At 48.5% G+C, this 21,546-nt stretch overlaps 1 protein-coding gene and 1 long non-coding RNA gene across 22 annotated transcripts in view; one reads left to right on the top strand and one right to left on the bottom strand.

Annotated features, from left to right (window-relative positions):
* Positions 1 to 21,546, bottom strand: part of MACF1 (microtubule actin crosslinking factor 1) — a 292,549-nt gene that overhangs the window by 47,486 nt on the left and 223,517 nt on the right. For all 20 annotated transcript variants that reach the window (XM_083751563.1, XM_083751572.1, XM_083751574.1 and 17 more), the window contains one exon: positions 700 to 861. In XM_083751563.1, the coding sequence (XP_083607689.1) occupies positions 700 to 861 (162 nt within the window). The remainder of the gene's footprint in view (positions 1 to 699; positions 862 to 21,546) is intronic.
* Positions 11,855 to 19,949, top strand: LOC310850448. 2 transcript variants are annotated; one of them, XR_014567324.1, is made up of 4 exons: positions 13,466 to 13,482; positions 14,362 to 14,430; positions 18,298 to 18,332; positions 19,776 to 19,949. It is a non-coding gene; the product is annotated as an uncharacterized lncRNA (long non-coding RNA). The 2 variants fall into 2 exon arrangements; XR_014567323.1 differs by having other exon boundaries at positions 11,855 to 14,430.

Raw genomic sequence — 21,546 nt, 5'->3', positions numbered from 1 at the left:
GCTACAGAAGCATTTACTGGTCAACCATTTGGAAAGAGTGCTTCTCAGATTCGCTTCATTTTCACAGTCACCCTGCAAGGTAGAACATTACTTCCCTTGAGTTCTTTTTTTTTTTAAGTGACTAATAACATTTATGTAAAAATCAATTTCCCAATAATTGGTCACTCTCTAGGGTGACCAAGGAACAGAATCCAGAATGAATCTATAGAGAAGCAAACACAACTCTCAATGGTGGACAGATCCACCGGGAGACACAATTATCTCCCACCCCCAGCCACTTCCCTAAGAGTGCCCCTTTTACCTTCTTTTATACGCAGAAATAGAAAAGTATTTGAAGACACTGTGTGTGTGTGTGTGTGGAAAGGCCCACATCCATTCTCCATGCCTAGCACTAGGTGGCCTGGACTTCACTGACAATTATCTTCACTTTGCTCATGGGCAGGCACCCTCCTCCTGCATCCTAACAGCTCCCATGCAATATAGTTGAAGTGCATTTTAAATCCCACCTTTCTTCCATCGTGGAACCCAAAGTGGCATACCTGGGGTTCCCAAGGCATCTCCCATCCAGGCATCAACCATGTTCAGGCCTGGTTAGTTCTGCAAGGTGGTCACCTTGTGTGCCTGCAGGCTGTATCCCACTGCTCCTCCCAGCAGAAGGACATTGTTAGTAATGCCGAGGAGCCACCAAGTGCAGCTCACCTTCTTGTTGAGGGTGTTCCAGCGGGTGTTGATGTCCTCCATGTCATGTTCCAAGCCCTGGACGTCACAATTCTTTCCCGCACTCTGGATGAGTCCCTGTCCGAGCCCATTGACTTGCTGCAGTTTTGCCTGAAGGGGGTCAACTTGCTCCTTCTGGAATGTCTGAGGAAACATGGAAGCGGGGGATGGGGGAGGGAGAGACAAAGGATGTCAACCTCCATCACAAATCATCAGTTGTCTTACTTAGCCTTCTTATTTGCTATAGTTTTATCAGGCCGGGAACTCAGGGCAGCATACTGTACATGGTTAGCCCCACTTCAATTTTATCCTAACAACAAACTTGTGAGATAGATGATGCATTAGTGGAGATTCTTACTGTCCCAAGGTCAAGATGACTGGCTGTCAGTGAACATCAAGGCTATGGAGGGATTTGAATCCAGGTCTCTGTCAGCACACAACATTGATCTAAATCTAACACCAGACTGGCAAGAAGTTGCTCAGTACTTTCGGGCAACCTCGGCCTGCCTTGTATCCCCAAGACCTTTCGACAACAATTCCCATCATTCCTGAATATTGGCAGTGCTGGCTGAGCTGATGCAAGTTGCAGTACAAAATATCTGGAGCACACCCAGTTGATGAAGGCTGCCTTAGGGCAATCCCTGGAGGCTACTGGCTAACCATTTCATTCTGTCTCCAGCTGTGGCTGAGAGCATCTCCTACATATGAATGCCAGACTTCATTTACAGATCACACCAACCCATGAATGAAGCTTGCAGACATAGCAAGTTAATGAGAATGGACTAGCTTACTAATTGGCTATCAGTATCTTGAGCTGAGAATATAAAGGTATTTGCAGAGAGGAATCTGGAGTTTTGTTTCACTTCTGGAAAAAGGTTTTAAACGCAAGCAAAAAGAAAGAAAATGCAGCTGAGCTATAAAGGGTATCTCTGTAAAAACCAGCCAGCCAACCTGATAGACAAGAAAAGTGTTAGCTCTGTTGCATTTAGAGCTTGGAGGAAAAGTCATGGCAACAAATGAGGCTGTACTGAAACACAACATGTGGCCCTAGAAGGCAAAGTGGCCAGCAGCTACATCTCTCTCCACCACCACCTCCTGCACCAGAAAAGCCAGATTAGCTACACACCCACACTCCTCTGTAAGGTTGACAGGCATAATTCACTCTCTCTCTTGGAGAAAAATTTATCCACCTCCTTCTCTCAACACCGCTGGAGAGAGCACCACATTCCACAGCATGTTCACACCAGCTGCACAACTGCTTCCTATACACTGCCTTCCACATGCACAAGGTATCATAAACATACGGAAAGTTTGCTGCATTATCACTCAAAAAGACAAAAGAAAGATGAGTGCAATTGCTCAATCTCCAAGATCTTCCCACGACCTTGTGAGAAATAAAAAGCTCCATAAGGCAAAGCAAGGTTTAGAAATAAAGGGAGGGAAGAAAGTGTGAGATAAAATCAGGAGAAGGCTGTTCCTATCAGGGAGCCCTGGATCTTCTGAAAAGTACCTGATGACAGACAAGACTCTGACAAAGAGCTGCCATTTCTCCTTCCCAGGAAAGGGAGGCTCCTGTGAAGGGGAAATGGTAGCAGAGGAGGAATTAAGAAAAAGGGGAAGGCAGGTAGCTCCTTCACTTGGGAACACTACAGCAGAAGAGGCCATTTAGCCATGTGGGCACGTGAAACGCCAAACCTCTGCAACTCCCAGAATACATATGATCACAGGTAGGGAAGAATCCAATGGCTGGAATCAAGAGATTCATATTAACACAAATTCCTACACAAAAGGCTCATCCAAACTGCTCACTGTCTGGCTAAAGCATCCCTGGAAAGAGACCCTTAGCCCACTAAGGACCAGTTTAGATATGTTTTGGACTGCCTGATTCTCAGCTTGTTGACTCCCAGCTGCACATGTAAACTGATCTCAGTGACGACGACAAGCCCTGTGTGTTTCTGGGAGTTCTGATAATATACCACGATAGAGCGCATGGCATGTTGCTCTTTCATGTCACTTGGTTCCCTCCCTGTGGAATGGGAAGAACAGTGGCCTGCTTCACACAGAGCTGGGCAAACTCCAAGGAACCATCAACAGCAGCCATAGTGGCAGATGACATAGGACTGCTTGCCCTGGATGGTTGCTAAACAGCAGAGGCCCAAAGCCAAGCTGGCAGATGGAAATTAAGGAGGATATACTTTATGCTGCAACTTCCTTTTTGTAGGGACAGAGCAAAGGATGAGTTTACTAAACCTGCATCTCAATCCCTTCTGCCTCACTTCCATGTCTGGCGCAAAAATTTTCACTGTGATCTTCAAAGTTCTTTATAGAGGGCTGGATTTACTATTTTTTTATTTAATGAACACAAAGGAGTTATGTGAGTCAATAAACACCTGAAGGTTTGATGCTGTCCTGGAGAAACATCAACTGTCATTCCAGCGCCTTCCCCTCCCCCACACCTGACCATATCATTCCTGTTTGATTGGTCTAGCACCTCATTCTCTTCCCAGCTGCCTCCCGCTCCTCTTGCTGCCCTTTCTCTTCCAGAACTTCCTTTTAAAATGCACACAGTCCCTTCTCCTTCAGCTTACATTGATTCAACTTATGGGAAGGGCTGTAGCTGCATGGAAGAGCACCTATCACAAGATGCAGGAATAGTCACCAACCTAGATGGCTTTAAAAATATTAGACAAATTCACAGAGGAGAAGGCTATCAATGGCAATTAGCGACAATGGCTATGCTCTGCCTCCATGGCTGCATTCAGGTCCAGGCTTCCCATCTTGCTGGCCAGCAGGAGAACAGGATGCTGGATTAGTCAGTTCCTCTGGCCTATCAAGGCTCTTCTTATAATTAACTGCTTTGCATGCAGAAGCTCCTAGATTCAATCCCCAGCATCTCCGGGCACACTGTATTTACAGGAGGAAAACAGGGCAGTTGCCCAGGGTGGCAAATTAAAGGAAGAGGCATTGCATTTAATCTGTTGGGAGCTGCCCAGAGTGGCTGGGAAACCCTACTGGATGGGTAGGGTATAAATTTATTATTATTATTATTATTATTATTATTATTATTATTATTATTACCTCCCCACTGCCCTGCAAGACAGCTGCGTGAAGAGCACCCGAAGTGGTCAGAGGCCACACTGAGAGTGACACTCAAAGGGTAGCTGCCCTTGAGCAAACTCCTCTCCTCAGAAGGAGGCGAGAAAAAGGGCAGAAGAGCCTCCCATCCCACCATGCCCTTCGAGCCACACCAGCTGCATGCAGCCCCTGGACTGGTTCTTACTCTGTGCACGAAGGCTGCCATCATGCACTGCAAGAGACAGTTCTGTGCACACCTTACTTCGGAGGCAGCAAATGTTTTCTGCTTGGGACAGAAGACAGAATAAATACATTCACTGTATCCAAGTAGGGGTGGGAAGGAATCCCTAGAGACCTGCTGCCAGTTGTGTAGATACTCCTGGGCTATATGGACCAATAGTCTGACTTAAGATTAGGCATCTTCCTACATCCTGGCAGTCTTCCTTTGGACCTCCATTTTAAAACAAAAAGTTGTCTTTAATGCTTCTTCTTATTGGGCCAACATCTATTGGCATATCACTGAGACCAGGTGCAAGGAACCTTTCGCCCTCCAGATGTTGCCAAACTGCAACTCCCATCAGCTCCAGAAAGCATGGCTGAAGACCAAGGATGGTGGGAGTTGTTGTATTTCAGCAACAACTTGAAGTTCCGCACATCTGGTCTAGGCAAGCAGTTTTGTGTTACTCGAAAGCTACAGACACTGGTTCAGTTATAACAGAGAGCTTTGTCTTGCTGGGATCTTGCCAAGATACACCACCCAGAAGAGCCTCTTTCTCATGCTTCATTGGGAGAACCCTTTTTTTTATTAACAAGATTTATCAGGTGCCTTTCCAAAAGATCAAGTCAACACACAGCAATTCTGTAAATATCATATTAAAATGCATGATTTGTGCAGGTGTAAGTGGTAGAATTCATCTGCTGTGGCATTTAAACACAATTACTTCAAACTACAGACTTTTGTTTTATAATAAAAAAAACTGATGCGTGATTAAATCCCATAGGGCATTTAACCATGACCGAATGTATTAAGGTCCAGAGCTGAAAAAATATTCAAATTTCAAGCAGTGCATTACGCAACATGCCCCTCCCCCCCCCGCAATTTCTTAGTACCTGGTTGCTGGGGGTTTTTTTAAGCTGCTGAGTAATTGCTAGAACACAAGACTCCCAGGACGAAGTCTCTTATTCATCCAATAGCCCTGAATCACCACTATTTGTCAGTTTGCCCTACCTCATAGGGGTGTCATGATAAATGTCAGCAGCAGGAGTGGGAGAAAGAAAAAGCACGCTCATACTCATTCACAGCCTCCCCAGGTGCTCTGGACTCCCACTCCTGCCAACATAGACAATGGTGAGGGATGATGGGAGTTGTAGTCCAAAACACCTGGCGAGGTAGTTTTTGGTGATCTTTAAGGAGCCCTTTGCTCCCAGGGGAAAGTGGCACATGAAAAGTAAATCAGCAGCAAAAACCACCAAACTGAAGCAACAAATTGCTCTGTTCATAAGAAAATTAGGAACAGCAACACATTTCTAAAGCTTTGCAGCCAGCTAAAGATTTAGCAGCCACTTCCAAACAAAACTGTGCCCAAACTTCCCTATGGTTTACGGAGGGCCCTGAGCGAGACAGCTGTGATGCAAGGCAGCAAGAATCTAAGCTTGAAAAAGTCAGGGGGAAATGTTTTCCTTCCTTGCAACGTTCAGCAACTTGTCTCCAGAAATGGGAACATGCCAGGATATTAAATGAAGATGCTGTCCAGAGCTATAGAGCCATTCTGCCATAAGAAGGATTGATGGCAACATAACAGCAAACGACTCACCCAGCCCTTCTGCTGGGACTGCTTATTTTATATTATATATTTTATAGATAGATATAAATGGAAAGGGCCCTCCTACATGCAACAGCAGCCAGACACACACACACACACACACACACACACACACACACACACACACCAGACCGATAAGCCAGGCATGCAAGCTCTCTGAAGGGACATGCCGCCACCTCTTCCTACACGCTCCGGCCATAACCTCAAATACAAAATTTATTTTTAAAACGAACACAGGAGAGGACTCCAAAGCATTTCGCTCTGTTCAAGCAAAATCCCCACCCCCACCCACAATCAGGAACAGCTGCCATATTTGGGTGGGAATGATCCAGAAACCAGAGACAGGTTTAGTGGGGGAGGCTTAAAAACGCAAAACCCAGCCTTAACAACCGCCTCGGCAGAAAATACTTGGAAGCATAGCTTAGAGCTTCAAATACAGAACGCGGAGAGGATGCCAGAGCGCTGGCTGGCTAGCTCTCACTTGGACAAAGGCGCAAACCTTTCCCTGATTCAGAGAAGCAAAAGCAGCAGGAGGAGGAAAGACTGGAGGGCAAAAGAAAAGGGAGGACAGACACTAACTGCCTTGCAATAGGAGGGCCAGCATGCGGCCTTTTTCCTCACACCAGCCTTCCCCACCATGGCACCTTCAAGACACACTGTCCTACAACTCCCGTCAGCCCGTCAGCACAACCAAACTGTAGTTCAAAAAATCTGGATGATGCTACACTAGGAAGGGCCATTTTTAGACAGTAAATATGTGAGGGGAGAAAAGGGGGGTCTACCTCTTCCCACTCTTCATCTTAAGACTCTTACCAGATGCAGAAATGGATGGCTTGACAAAAGTACCTTCTTCCCACCTAGACCAATGAAAAGTTTTGGCGAACTTAAAAGCTTCTGTACCATTTTGTGACATTTGGGTTAGCCCAATAGAGAAACTAAATGTGCGTGTGTTTGGGGTGGAGAATGCCAGTCCGTGTTCCTATTCACAGGAGTCAGTGTGGTGTAGTGGTTAGAGTGCTGGGAAATCAGGCTTCAAATCCCCACTCAGCCATGATGCTCACTGGGTGTGGTCTTGGGCCAGCCACTCACTCTCAGTCTAACCCACCTCACAGGGTTGTTGTGATTAAGAAATGGGGAGAAGCTTGTAGGCCATACTGAGCTTCCTGGAGAAAGGTGGGATATAAATGTAATGAATGAATGAATGAATGAATTTGGAAGCAAGTCCTGCAGAATTACCCAGAAAATAAACAGAATTCATCTGTTTGTTATTCTCTGCTTCCCTGCCCTCCTAATGATGCTACCAGGCTTTCATTTACAAGATGCTTCTCTCAAGACTCTTTTCTAGTATCCTGTTCCCATTCTTTATGGTAAACTTGCTGACCTCTTTCTCCTACCTAACAGCTGGTTTATATTTTATCCAAGTGCAAATGCAACACACACACACTTGCAATAAATGTATCATGCAGACACACCAATCAGAAAGCCAGGAGAAGTCATGGCTTCTTGCCTAATGTGCTTGCTCGTTCCCCCATCATCACACAGCTAAAGTGAGAATGGAGGATTAGATCAGGAAAACAAGAGATGGTCGAGTAAGTGGCAGCAACTAAACACTCTCTCCCTAGTGCAGTTCCAACCATCCAGTTTGGGGGCTCACAGCTGCTTTGCACCATATTAAAAAGTGGGAGATCCTATCTCATACCTAGCAGCACAACAGTTTGGCAATGTGTGAAATGCCCCATAACCCCTCATAGCTTCTCTTCTCCCCTGTAGAACCAACCGTGGCAACAGCTAAGAGCACCTTCCATATACTTCCCTGGCTGTTTTGACCCTGGGGTGTTGAGCAAATATCTCCCACTCTGGGCACCATAGGACTGATAATGTTTTCTATCAAATAGCTCTCTCTCCTCAGATAGCTCTCTCTCCTCAGACTCAGCTGGACAGACTGTAATAAACCCAGAGCGATAATTCATGTCAGTTTGGCTTAGCTTGGCATCCCCTGCCCCCCCACCTTTCTTCCTAATTACAGGTCTGAACTGTACAGTCTTGGCTGTGGGTGCTGCATTTTTTCACTGAGAAAAACTCAGCCTTCTGCCCACAGTTGGAGACTGTTTTCCACATGTGAATTGAACACTACATCATAGCCCTTCTCAAGCCTCTGGCTACTTCTGCTTTTCTTGTTTTTCAAATGTGCAACTGTCTGAAGCGTGAGAAATTGCAACCAAGCCAAGTTCCTAGGCAGGGGGGTAGGGGGGAAAAACCAACGTCATGACAGTTTAAAAAGTACAAAAAACTAGCTTAGCTTGGTTGACAACTGTCAAAATCAGTATCCAAAAGAAAACAATGCCCTTTTATAGACGTTTGGTGCTGCAAACAGACTTGGCACAAAAGCTTCTCTTTTCCAAACCCCTTCTTTACTTGGAGATTTAAATAAAAAGTTTTCAGCAACTTCTTTTCTTCTCTATGGATTTGAAAGAACCTTGACTAGGCAGTTGGTTGGTTTTTATCATTTATGTAATGTTGTTAGCTGGAATTTGCCTTATACTATTTCCCTCTTAGCAACACATTTTCCCATCTATGAGCTCTGCAGCTACCCACACTTAATCACAATCTTTCAGAAGAAAATGTATAATTTGCTTCTAAGCGCATGAACATAATGCTACTTGAATAAGTCAGTTCAAGACATTGGTGGTGGCAAGAATATTTTTACGTAAGCAAGATAATGACAGGTTTGTTCTTGTTTGAAACCCTCCCCACACCTGAAAAGAAAAAGAAGCCCACCAACCCAACACTGTTTCTATCAAGACCATTAAATCTGCCTACAAAATGTAACCCCCTTTCAAAGGGAAGGAGAACCCAAATTTTAACAAAAGGGAGAAAAACTCAGGCATGCTTTGTACTCCAAATTACATCACTCAGTCAACTATGGATTAACTCCTCGCTTCCTCCCCAACTCCCTTCCTACAAAAAAAGTAATTTTATGTCTGATACGGCAGCGTGTGGGGACCAGGGGAAACAAATACCTCATTATCTGGAACCAATCCATCCGTTTCAGCAGGAGGCCCTTCAGCAACGAGGGAAGAAAAGGAGGTACTTTCTGAATCTGGCACAGCAGAGGTCAGCAGCTCCTCTTCACTTTCAGGTGCTGCAGAAGAGGGCAGCTGTGGTGTGCTGCAGACTGTATCCCACACTGCTCCAGGTGCCAGAGAGAAACCAACTTCTGGTGGCTCTGGCACACCATCTGCACCCAATGGCATAGAGATGGCAAGGCCTTTAATCGCTTGGGCCACCTGAACAGGCTCCTTGGTGGAGGTGGGCATTGTGGCATTGGCCAGCTCTTCCAGAGCAGGCTGTTCCTTTCTACTTAGAGGCATATTTTCCAAGGAGAATGGCACAGAAGCAGAGGACATCTCCTCTGCATTTGGTAAGAATGGTATCAGGTCCTCTGCTTTGGGCTCCGAAGTGACTCCTGGAAGACAATCTTGACCACAAACTTCTTTATACCTGGATAAGCAGGCAGCATCCACAACAGGCCCTTCTGCTTCTGGGGTAGAAGCAAGTGAGGATGGCAAAGGCAGGGTGGAACATGTTACAGCTGCTGGACCATCAGTGATGGAAGGCCCCACTCCAGCAGAAGGAAAGGGGTCAGCAAGCTCCTCTGGGCTATCTGGAGGGGCATCAAGAGCCTTGTCACTAGGGAGGGGACTGACAGAAGCAGATTCCTCTCCAAAAGAGGCAGCCAAGTCTTCTGAACTGGGCTGTGCAGCAAACAAATCTTCAACAAAAGCTTGTGAGTTGGTACACACAAACTTGGCACTACATTCCTCATCCTTTGTTATCTCACTGTCCCTGCTCTGCCCAAAAAGGAACTCCAAGTCTCCAGGTTCCAAGCAATATCTCTTCTCTTCCACTGGGCTGCCTTTGGCTGCTGCTGCTGCTCCCTGCTCAACTACCTCTGGCGTTTCCTCCTGGAGAAGGGCTGCACTCGCTGACACTTCTCCATCACACAGCAGCCTTGTTAAAGGCTCAAGTTGACACACAGCCTTCAAGTTCTCAGAGGAGCCTACACGTTTTAGAGGCTCCTCAGAGTCCCGCAATACAAACTCACTTTGTGAAGGCACCAAGGAACTATCTACATCCTCTATGTCACTAACGTGGCCCCCACAAAGGAGGTTTTCTTTATCCAGTTCTGCAACTTCATCCTCAGAAACCAGCTCTGGGACATCCCAGTTGGAGAAGTCAGTCCTTTCTGATGGGTTGAGCTCATCGCAAGCCTGCAGCTCTTTCCCCATAGCACTCACCATCTCTTTTGCCAAGTCAAAATCTGGTTGGGAGTCCAGCTCCTCAGCAGTTGTGGCAAGTTCATCATGGCTCGGGGATACCTCCTTTGCTTCATAGCAAATGACAGGCTGCATTTGCTGCTGCTCAGTTTCTCTGCCAATGGCAAGAACATGGATGCAAGGAGGTGGTTCTCTACAGCAAGGGAAATCAACTGAAGCCACAGGTTCACCCATGGCAAAGTCCAACAATCCTTTGACCCTCTGGCTTTCTGCAGGGTCGTGACCTGCCAACAGTTCTGCCCCATACTCCTCTATCTGACTAACTAAGGATGAGAGTGATTGTTGGGATACAGCATCTTTTTCAAGCGGAGGACTGGAAGACGTCACCTTTTCAGAGTCACCAGAAGTTTCCCGTTCAGAGTAGCACTCTGAAAGGGTAGCTTCTGCTGTACTTACTGCTTGAGAACCACATGTGGCATCAAAGTCCTCCAGATCTGAGACCACAGCAGAGTCTGCCATGCTGACTTCAAGGTGAGTCAAGGGCTGGGAGGCTCCTGCCAAGTCCTTCTGCATGTCCAGCCCTTCTGAACACTGATTAGCATCCTGCACCTCCAGATCACCTGGAGCCACTCCATCCCCTCCTTCTTCGAGCATGCAAAGCTTTTCTAGTTCAAGGAACATCTGCACAGAATCAGTATCAGAGAACTGCTCTGGGGCAAGAGAGAAGGCACAGGCTTCTAGGCCAGAAACAAATTCCTCCTCTTCCACTTCGGCTGCTACAGCTTCAGCATTGCAGGCATCAGCCTCCTCCTCCTCAAGAGTAGCGTTTAAGTCTTGGTGCGTTTCCTGGGGAACGGGAGCAGAGTTGACAGCTCGCAGCTGTGAGTCATCCCACAGCTCTTGCCAGTGAGATGGGTGGTTAGAGGTCCCTTGGACACCAGCAAAACTCTCTACAGCTTCCATAACTGTCACGGCTGGAACACTTAATTGTTCCTTTTCTTCAGAAATATCTGTCAAGTAACAACTTCTTTTCTCAGCAGCCTTCCCTGACAGCAAGCCTTCCTCCCACTCCTCCCCAGCCTCCATCATGATCAATCGCTCATCCTCCTCAAACCTCAGCTCCGACTCAGTCTTTTCCCGGAGGTTGGGGGCGATGAGAATGCTCATTCCTGGGTCCAGGAGCTCTTCACTCAGGCAAGGAGACAGTGGCACCGTTTCTATGACACAGTCTGTGTTGTCTGCCTCCAAGGTGTCATGATGCCCACTGCCAAGGCCTGCTCTGATGGCATTTTTCATCACCCTTGGCCACGTGGCGCTCGAGAGCCTGTGGTCCCGCCGCCTGCCGCCGGTCAGGTCAACTACCATGTCCTCTGGTCCCAGAAGAGGCTGGCACTCATCCTGAGACAACTCACAGAAGGCTTCACTTAGCTGCTTCACTTCCTGAATTTCTGGAACTCCAGACAGTTTGGGAATGTGCTCCAGGGTCAACGGCTCTGACATGCATTCCCCCTGGTCGGACTGCCTAGGGCTCTCTGCCAACATGGCAGTGGACTCCTGCTTCTCTTGCAAGGATGGGTTAGAAACTCCAGCTTCTGAGACTTCACTCAAGGAGGCCTCAATTCTCTCAGCAAACTCAGGGAAATTGGGTGGCATAAAGGACTTCCATGACCGCCTGTTGACATTCTCCTTCTTCTCTGGATTTGGCCGCCGCCTTGGGGGTGCCGGTGCTGACTTGGAAACATCACTACTAAGTTTCAAGGCATCAAAAATGACCCTCTCGTCTAACTTTTTGCTCTCGGGTGCCTTTGATTCAAAGACACTGGGTGCCCCTAAAGTTCCATTGCTAGAAATTGTGCTGCCATCCCCTTTTTCAAGGGTACTCTTGGAAGGCTGGCTAGTCTTAGACCCCTGATCAATCTGCTCATTTATCCTCATGGTGTCGTAGATGGACCTCTGAGGGACGTAACAGTCTTCTATATACCCATCCTCATCCTCTCCTTTCCCCAAGCAAGCAGGACTCTGCCTTAAACAGTCAGGCCTGCTGAGTGGCTTGCCCATACTTTTCAAAACAATAAAAGAAAACAGAACAGAATAGAATGGGGGGGGACCCCGCAGAGAAGAGTCCCACAACAACAAGAAAAAACCTCCCCTGCCTCACAAGCTCTCCATTCAAAGCAAAATGAAATAGATTATGGTGGAGCAAGGTGTCTTTTGAAAATCCCTAATAACCACTTGGGAGGCCACAATTTTGTATTCCACAGAAGTTACAGAGCTTTCCAGAGAGAAGTCATCTTCCACCGTGGAAGTCCTTGAAAGAGGCAAGGCATTCCATGGCTCCTGCGGAAACGCTAGCAGTCCAAGGCCAACACATAAAGCCGTTTTTGCCGATCGCTATTTGCAAGCCCTCCGCCTCCTCCGGTTGCTCGGTAGGGCTGCTCTCCTTAAGGCAAGCCTTCCAGCCCGCTCCGACAAAGCCTCTTCCAGAGGGCGCCCCGGTCGGAAGCTCAGCAGCGGCGGCGGCGAGGAAAAGGCCAGCTCTCGGGAAGGCGGCCGCAGAGCGCGATCTCCTGGCGGAACAAAGGCCCGGCCTCCCGCGCGCCTCCATGCCTGGGCAGAACTGCGCTTTGCAGAGGCTGCTTCGTCGGCCCCTCCGCGCGGCGCGGCTGGCTCGGACTGCGCCCGGCGGCGGAGATCCCTCGCGGTCCCAGCGCAGGAAGTTCTTCATGCCGGGCGACGTCGGGCGCCTCCAGTCTGCCCAGCATCCTCGGCCGGCGTACGGGATAGGTGGTTCAGCACCGCTAGCAAAGGCCCCGGAAGGTAGGCGGGCAGCTCTCCCCGTGCAGCCTGGGAATCTCGTGGCGAAGTCTGCTCGGCGTTTCTCCCTCGCTCAAGGGCGGCGGCAGCCGGCGGACAGAAGCAGAGGCGCCCCCGCAGGGGACGGGCCGGGACAGCCGGCTGCCGGTGTCCTCGCCGGGCGGCTCTCGGTTCCTACCATGCTCGGGCCGCGCAGACGGAGCTCTCCCCGCTTGCTTGCTCGCTCTCCAGGAGGGAAGTTTAGTTGGAGCCTTTTGTGCGTCGCGGCGGCGGCGGCGGCAAGAGCGGGGCCCGCCTCCCCCGGCAGCCGTCCCCGCCGAGCCGAGCCGTGGGCTGCATGTCAAGCGAGCAGCAGGAGCAGGAACCGCCGCCGCCGCCCCCTCTTCTGTGCTCCCTAACGGGGCTGCAGCTGTCACGGCCCTTCTCAGCGCACAAACTTCTTGCCGGGGGAACAAAAGGCTGCGCGGCGAGGCTCGCTCGGATGGAGGGATGCAGAGCGCGCGACGGCTGGCTGGCTGGCTGGCAGGCCGCTCCTCTTGCTCGCCCTTGGAGGAGGGCCGGCGGGGCGAGACCAAGCAGCAGTCCGCCCCCCTCCCGGGAAGCCCAACTCCGGCAGGAGAGCTCCGGCCCTCAGCGCCAACGGCTGCGAGATTCCGGCTGGGCCACCGAGCTGCCAACTCCGAGGGGAGGGGACGCGCCGAGTGGCGGGGAGGGAGAGCGGGGAGGGAGGAAGGAGGCGGGGACCAGCAGGCGAGGCGAGGCGGAGCGGGGAGGAGGTAGGATGGGGGCGGCCTTAGTGAGCCCCAAGCGGGCTCGGCGAAGCCAACGGCCACGGGCAGATCGAGGCGCGGAAATCCAGCCCCGCCAGTCAAGGACCCGGCCGCTCAGCAGCGGGAAACGCGGCTGGGCGCTGAGCCTGGTCCGCGGGGGAGAAAAGGAATCTTGCTGGTTCAAGGGGAGAAACAACCCCTCCCCCGCCTTGTCTGGGTCTCCCCCTTCGCCTGGGGCGGAGGTCGCAGCGCAAATCCCTTGACAAAGAGCAGCGGCGCCCTGCTTCCCTCCAGCGCGCCCCTCCGCTGACTCCGGTTCGCGGAGGCCAAGACTTTTTGGGGGGCGGGGGCGGGGAGAGACGCCTTGCGATCAGCAACCGCCCGCACGACTGCCAGCGAATCTCTCTCCACCCTCTCTCCGGCAAACAACCGTCCCCCAAACCAGAGAAATATAAGGTTCTGCCTCGAGTAGCACACTGGAGCCGCAAAGATGGTAGAGACGTTTCGTTGGAGCGTGAGAACGCGCCGCTTGAACATGTGCAGAGTGCAGAGCAAACAATCTTCTCAAAGCTGCAATTTTCACTAGGGGGCGGAAATGATAGTACCTCACCACTGTCTTCCTCCTAGGCATACAAAACCACTATTCTAAATTGCTGACGTTTTGTTTTTCCAGGAGAGGGCAGGGGAAATAACTTGCAGATGAGCTTATTAATATGATGGAGCAGGGGAGGTACCTGTGCAGAGTAAATCCCTCTTCCTTAGCTCTTATTTGCTATCTAGCAATTGGCTAAGGAGTTGCAGGTCATTTAAATCTCCTGCAACCTTACAGCTTTGACAACACTCTGTATGAAAGCATCCTCACTTACATTTTTTTTTTAAGCACAGGTGTGCACGTGTGAGAAAACAGCAGGACAGGGTCAAGATGTGTCTTTATGTGGAAATATCTGCACAAAGGTATGCTAGGATATTTCAAATAGGGCTAAAGTTTCATAGTTGGATTTCAAAGGCGTTTGCCTGACATTTCCCTTGCAACACACCATTTTAGGAGGGCCATAGCAAAGACCCAACATAGCCTGCTTCTAACTACATTATAGGATTAAGCCCTGTGAAACAAAGAATAAAAGAGTTCCTCTTTGGGGGGCCTTTCTCGCACACATGACACCCACAACCAGCCCTCATGGTACTGTACACTTCCAAAGAAAAGCATGTGAAGAGTGAGCCTTGGTTAGTAAGGTGTAAAGCCTCACATGAAAAGCTGTGATTCTTCTCTATGCCTCCTTTAAATTTTCAGGGCAATATGAATGAAGACAGGTAAGTGGGGTCAGATGGAGAGGAAATACAGCAAGCTTCCCACTTTAGCTGTGGCTAGGATGGGGTTGCATTAATGAATCACAGCACATTTTGGTCGTGCTGCTGCCACACACACACACACACACACACACACACCAAAGGTGGGGTGAAATGTAGGCAGCATCACCCCAAGGAGTGAAAAGAGCAGCCCTGCAGTGACATGCAGTGGCTCATCCAGAGGCTCAGTTTGGGCCATGGATCTTCACAGCGTACTTGTTTTTACTGCAAGAGCCCCTGGCTGGAGCACCTCTGACCATGTACAAACAATTTTTAACAAGTCTCTCCCTGCCAATCTGGCTTCCCTGCAACATGACTATTTGCAGAAACAAAGCACCAAGAGCAAGCAAAGGTGAAGGTTTCTAGCTCTAGCAACACTGCAGGAGCTGGCAGGAGAAACATTGCACAGGCGTTTGCCTCAATGAGGCCCTGAATCCTTAATGCTCAATAGTCCCAACTCCTTGTATTCACATAGTTTTCAAGCTTTTCTACATTGAACTTTGCCCACCTTGTCATGTAGGAGGGCATCATTCTCAGCTCATACCAGGTGTCCTGGGCTTCTCCCTGGAAACCAAAAGCACAGCCTGCTTTTCACCTGTGGCTGGTGAAGGGAGTTGCTGGTAGTCTTGGGGCAAACACTCAGGGAGGATTGTCTACCTTGATTTGAGGAACCCACAGTGAACACTTGACAAAGCACAGATTTTCTCATTATACGATCTGGAAATCATGGCCAAAGAGCAAAAAGCAGTTGCCTCATCTGCAACAGCACATTCACGCATCTTCTCCCCACAAAACCTGCAAGATTGTGATTAAAAGCAGCAACTGAACCCAGATTGTACGGGTGGGGGGAGAAGTGGGCGAGTGCAATTCACTTTCCATGCAAACATAGCTCACACTCCTACCCAAGAAATCACCCTCCTAGGAGCTTCCTCCCACAATCAACCAAAGCAATCCAGGCCACAGGTATGCTGCATAGAGCAGGTGCACAATCCAGCCAGGCAATTCTGGGGGAGGAGCAATTCTTGTCAATCAAATCAAACTTTAAATATGATTTCCTCTCCCAAGGCGAGGGAGAAAACTTGGCAAACAGTTAAGGGATGGGCCAAGTAAAGTTGATCCAGATTATCTGCTTGGATTCTGGTGCCACATAGCATTCATCTCATTAACCAACATTTCATTGCATCATTTATACCAAACAGGAAATTTCACCACCAAAAAGCCCTATAGCAATGGCTGCATACAGGGTTAGAGAGATTGCCCAGCCTCCTCTCTTCCGAGAGCCCCACCAGCCAATATACTATTTTGTGTGCACACAGAGACCCCCTTCCTGGCCTTTCCCTTGCTTGGCTCAAGAGCGCAGTAGACAGCCAGACATTACAGTCACAGAAGAACGTCTAGGCTAGCTGTAATAATTGGATGCAGCTGCAACAATAATCTGGCCAGTAGTTTCACCAAAGCAGGCCCTTCATGTGCCACCGCCGCCTTCGCTGTTCAAACTGCCTTCAATTGCGCAGGGTGAGTTTTTCTTTTTTAACGGCTCTCCCAGCTTCCTGCAGGAAGAATCTGAGGAATTCCATGTGAGGTTTCCCCCCTCACTTATAAAAGGACGATGTGTTGAGTTTGCAGCCAGGAATTCTTTGGCTATTTCCTCATCAGGTCACATGCCAACAAAAGGAGTGCCAATATACATTCATTCCCCTCCTCCTTGGAAGAGGGAATGTAGGCCTATCCCCTTCCCCACTAAAATCAAATATGCACATAAAGATACTGACATCGAAATTGGTCTGTCCTTCATCACACAAACTGACTCTCTTGAAGCTGAAATATTTGCTTTGAACTGGCATTACTTCAAGCCTGCTTGACGGTCTTGGAAAAATTCCAAGTGGCAACAACTCACACAAGATGCCCACATATAAGAATGGTAACATTTCTTCCACTCCACCCACTTCCTTGAAATGGTCTCTAAAATTTCAGCGCTGGCAACTAAGAATCTGAAATATCTCTTCCCCTGCCCCCAACTGATTCCTTTAAGATAGGGGTAGGGAACCTGGAGTCTAAATACTGCAGATCTCACTTTCTGGTCCTTGGGAGTCTCCACAGGCCACACCTTTCACTGGCCCTGCCTAAAACCACTATCCTAGAGCAGTTTTGCCTGGCTTAAATGTGTCCTCGAACTTGGATAATGCCTCTTCCTTGCCTGGAGAGAGAACAGGGAGGGGTGTGTGTAGGAACTAATGCCTCCCTGCGCCTATATATGTTTTTCAAAAACCTGGAGAGACATTTTACCTGGTGGGGGGAAAATTCTTTTGGGTTCATAATAAGAGGGCACTCCTTTAAATGAATAATGGCTACTTCCTTATGACTGTCTTCAGCACTTTGAGTGTTCTGGGGTCCTTCCAATAAGATGCTCTGAGCACCCAGATTATTGGCTCAGGTGTAGGAGATGGGCAGAGTACAAGATTTCTGAGGGATCCATGGGGACCATGGTTCCTTTTGCATTTCTTGCAGTGTGATGTAGAAAGACCAGCCAAGCAGCCAGCTGTGGCACTGAACTATATTTACCTGATGATGGAACTTCCAGACTCTGTATCCCCTCGCGACAATTTAGAAGGAAGGGCGTGAAGAGAGGGAGAACAAGCCAAAGGCACGTCTGCTAATTTCAGTTTATTTGTGGGACTACAGTATGCCTGGTGAGCAAAGAATCCCAAGTCAAATTCAAGCAAACTCCCAAGCCCACATGCACAGCAAAGGCTTGTTAGCTCAAGAGGCTCATCCTTTCGAGCAGCCCCAACCTGACACCTTCCAGATGTTTTGGACTACAACTCCACCAGAATGGCCATGTGATGCTGGGGCTGCTGGAAGTGGTAGTCCAAAATGCCTGGAGGACAATAACTTGGGGGGGGGGCACTTTTAAGCCAAAATTGGTTTCCTTCTGTAGCCAGCAGCTTTTCACAAAGCATTTCTTTAAGAGGAGGAGCTGGGACTTTGCCCACTGTTGCACCTGGGTCCCCGCCTTGTTAAACTGATTGCAGGGTTTGCTGTAGTAGCTCAACAGTGGATGGAAAGCAGTCTACATGCTCAGAAGTACAGTGTTAATCCACATGTTTGGGGAATGTGGCTTGTAGCCACAGAGCTACAAGCAGATTCCAGGACTGCTCTGGTGAGCCACTGAGCAAATTAATCCTACAAACTGATCTTAAGTAGGGCTGTCGAGCAATTAATGAATGGCAGTTGATAACTCACAAGGCAGGTGGTATGAGGCCGCTTCCTATGTTCCTGACTCAGACCCTTGGACCCATCTATCACAGTACTGTCTACACTGACTGGCAGGGACTCTCCAGGGTTTCAGGCAGGAGATCCCAAAGTCTAAAATATTTGTACTGTATTGAGACAGCAGCAGTGGCATTTTAAAGCACACTATTAACAGGAAAAGACCACCTTCAATGTTTTCTTTTTGTTATTTTTTTATGGCAGTGGCACACTGTTCTCAAAATAGCCTCAGAAAATAGGTAAGTGGTTTTTTTAACTCTGCTAATTAAAATCAGTTCCCATGGATTCATCAGCAAAAGATTTAGTTGATTGATCTACTGATTAAATCAATTAAAGCTTGAAGCTCAAGTCTTAAACTATGGGTTGTGTTTCACAAACAAGGCATAAGAAGACTGTTGATGGTTAAACGTCACCAAGGATTACAGCAAAACTCCCTATTTTTCCTTCAGAAGGCAGAGCACCTCCATATATGGGGCTTGCTGGGCATGCAAAAGTATACAACACAGCCTGTATTTTGCTTATGGGCCTTGCCTCGTGCACCCCCCTCCACACTGCCCATTTGCAGACTTCAGCACCGTCCTTACCCCTATCTGCTTAAACAACTGCACAACAGCTCCTCCAGGCAACAACACAAACTGCTTGCACGGGCAAGCCACATCAGGAGGCTATTTGGATGGGTATTTTTAGGTCCCTCGTAATGCAACTTAGCAGCTGGAAGTAAGCAGCAAAGCAAAGCACTTTCCTCAAGACTTCATTTCTAAAATGTGAGGGGCCCAGACCCAATATTGGCCTAGAAGGCATTCTTCACTATTCTACCTTGGTGTGTGAGCGGCTTGAGGCTGCTCAGTGGTGAGAATTCACTCAGCACGTGCCCAGTAACATGTTCACTTCTTTAGAATGAAAGAACGTAAGAACAGCTTACTGGATCAGGCTCACCTAGTCCAGCATAGGTGGACATCCTTTTCTCATAGTGGCCAACCAGATTCCTGTAAGAAACCCTCAAGCACAGCTCAGGCATAATGGAAGCATTGCTGCTTCCACTGTGGAGGTAGAGCATAGGCATCGTGGCTAGTAGCCAATGATAGCCCTCCCCTCCATGAATTAGTCTAATCTTCTTTCAAAGTCATCCACGTTGGTGGCCATCACTGCCTCCGGGGGGTAGCAAGTTCCATAATTCGACTATATGCTGCATGAAGTACTTTCTTTGATCTGTCCTGAATCTTCCAGCATTAATTCACACACTCCAAGGCTAAGCCCATGGCAGTGGAAGCAGGCTTTGATTTAAACAACACCCCCTGATTTCCTAGGCCCAATCAGCGATCTTTGGCTGGACTATGATGGGGTTATTGGGGAAAGATGGGGGGGGCAGTTTTGGCTAACACAGAACTATGATGTAAGGAGACACCTGCTGAATCAGGCCAAAGGTCCATCTCAGCCCAGCATCCTGTTTCCAACAATAAGCAACCAGAGACATCTTGGGAGGCCACAAGCAGGTCAGGAGGAAAATAGGCTGATCCTCACAGTTTGTCCCAGGTTTCTGGTATTACTGGTAGGCTGCCTCTGCACTTGGAAGTTCTAGTTAGCCATTAGGATTCTTGGAAGTTCATAAATGTACAGCACCTTTTCTTTTTTGCTTTTTTTTGTCAGTGACCTTACAATCTTACCTGCTTATTCTTTTTAAGGATAGTTATGGAGATTTTGCAGCAATCTTCCTCAAACTGGTACCCACTAGATGTCTTAAGACTACAGCTCCCATCAACCCGAGAAAGGCATGGCTGATTTACAATCAGAAAGTTTTTCACAGGGAGGTGCTCCTCCGCAACCACAGCCAGCAGCATTAAAGTTATCCCAGTGCTAAGCTCTCTGTGATTATGCTAATTCAGAATTTAACACTGCACCTTCGCACAAGCACACACCCTCCTACGAAAGAAGTGGGATTTGTATAATTTATTTTAAAGCCCCTCCTTCACTCACGCTCAGCTAGTACTTACGAAACACAAGGGATTTACTTTATCTTTCCTCCTCCATTCTACCTCTTCCAGCCTAGATCCAGCAGTTCTGCCTGCACCAATCTTTGAGGGGAGGAAATTACATTTCTGTGGACATAGGGGGTAGCTGTGACACAAGGCTAAACCCTCAGCTCCAAACGTGCTCTAGACAAAAGCTGCCAGGCTAATCCCACCCAACTGCACTGCACTGGGCAATTCCTTTTATCTGCTTTGCTCATGACAGACTTCAAACTGATTTCATGTCAGGTCTCAGGCACCTTACAATCCTGCTTTCCTAAGAAGAAAAGCCTCTTCTCTTCTTGCAGATTGTGGTTAAAGGATGGTGGCCTTGTCCCAACAGCCAGAGTTAGCATTTCTGCAAGCGATGCAACAGAATTTCCTAGGATGCACTGCGGAAAATTGCTCCCCACAGCAGCCCAACCAGGCCATGCCTGGCAAAGTGCCTGGATTAAACCTGCTCACCAAACTGACTGAAGCCCACCAGGCACAGATCAAACCTTGCTAGATGCTAAGCAACCACCAGGCAACAAAACCAGTAAGTTTCTGGAGCCCTACAGTCTGCCATGGTTCATTTAAGGAGCATATTTCATCCACAGAAAATAAGGAAGCACAACACCACTGAAAGAAAGTTGCAGCTCCAATACAAGCTTCTCTTTCTGCCACTGGAAGGAATATCATCTCACACTGGTGGTGGCAAGCCCTTGTTCTAGCTCCTTTGGGGAGTAGTAGAAGAAAACTGGTCTATATAGTACAGCAACCCATGTCCTGCAATCCTGGTTACAATACCATTCAGAGAGTGTTTTCAGTGTCCTCAGATGTGACATTTGGCACCAGCAAAGGCCACTTCAAGTGACAGGATTAGGGCCACTCCATCAACTCAGCTGTGAACTGCCACAGTTGGGCTTCCCACTTGCCCAGAACTCACCCTCTCAGTGGCCATTCCTCCTAGTTGCCCAACATTTACTTTTTTTGAAGAATTTGTACCTAAAATTGCTCATTCTCCAGCACTAGATGCTACACTGAAGAGTGGCCCTCACTTCAGCCATCCCAGGGAGTGGTGGATCCTTCCCACTGCCATGCCTTCATCTGTTCCTCAAACTGAAACCCTGCCTGGCCTTCTGATTGGCTGGGAGACCCCTATGTAAGCTTCCCACCTTTGCAGCTCATCCACTCCTTGGACATTCTGTTTGCAATCTTCCATCTGCACTTCAGGCCTCTCCTGGGTTTCCCACCTGATTAAGAGTCCTCTCTGATGCTTCATCTGGGTTGGCACTCAGCTGAGCTAAACCCTGGGCTTGTTTCCTTAAGGTTAATTTTCTTTTAAACATGTACCAAGTGCATTCCTCTTGCCACTAAGTAGCTTGCTTTAACAGACTGGAGATTTTGGAGAAGAGCTTCCAGGCGAAAAATGCCAAATTTGAGCCCCGGGCACCCAATTGTACGT

This window comes from Podarcis gaigeae (genome assembly GCF_964106915.1).
Source record: "Podarcis gaigeae genome assembly, chromosome: 8".
Taxonomy (NCBI): Eukaryota; Metazoa; Chordata; class Lepidosauria; order Squamata; family Lacertidae; genus Podarcis; species Podarcis gaigeae.
Note: the sequence above shows the minus strand (reverse complement) of the source record. Positions and strands in the feature narration are given on the sequence as shown.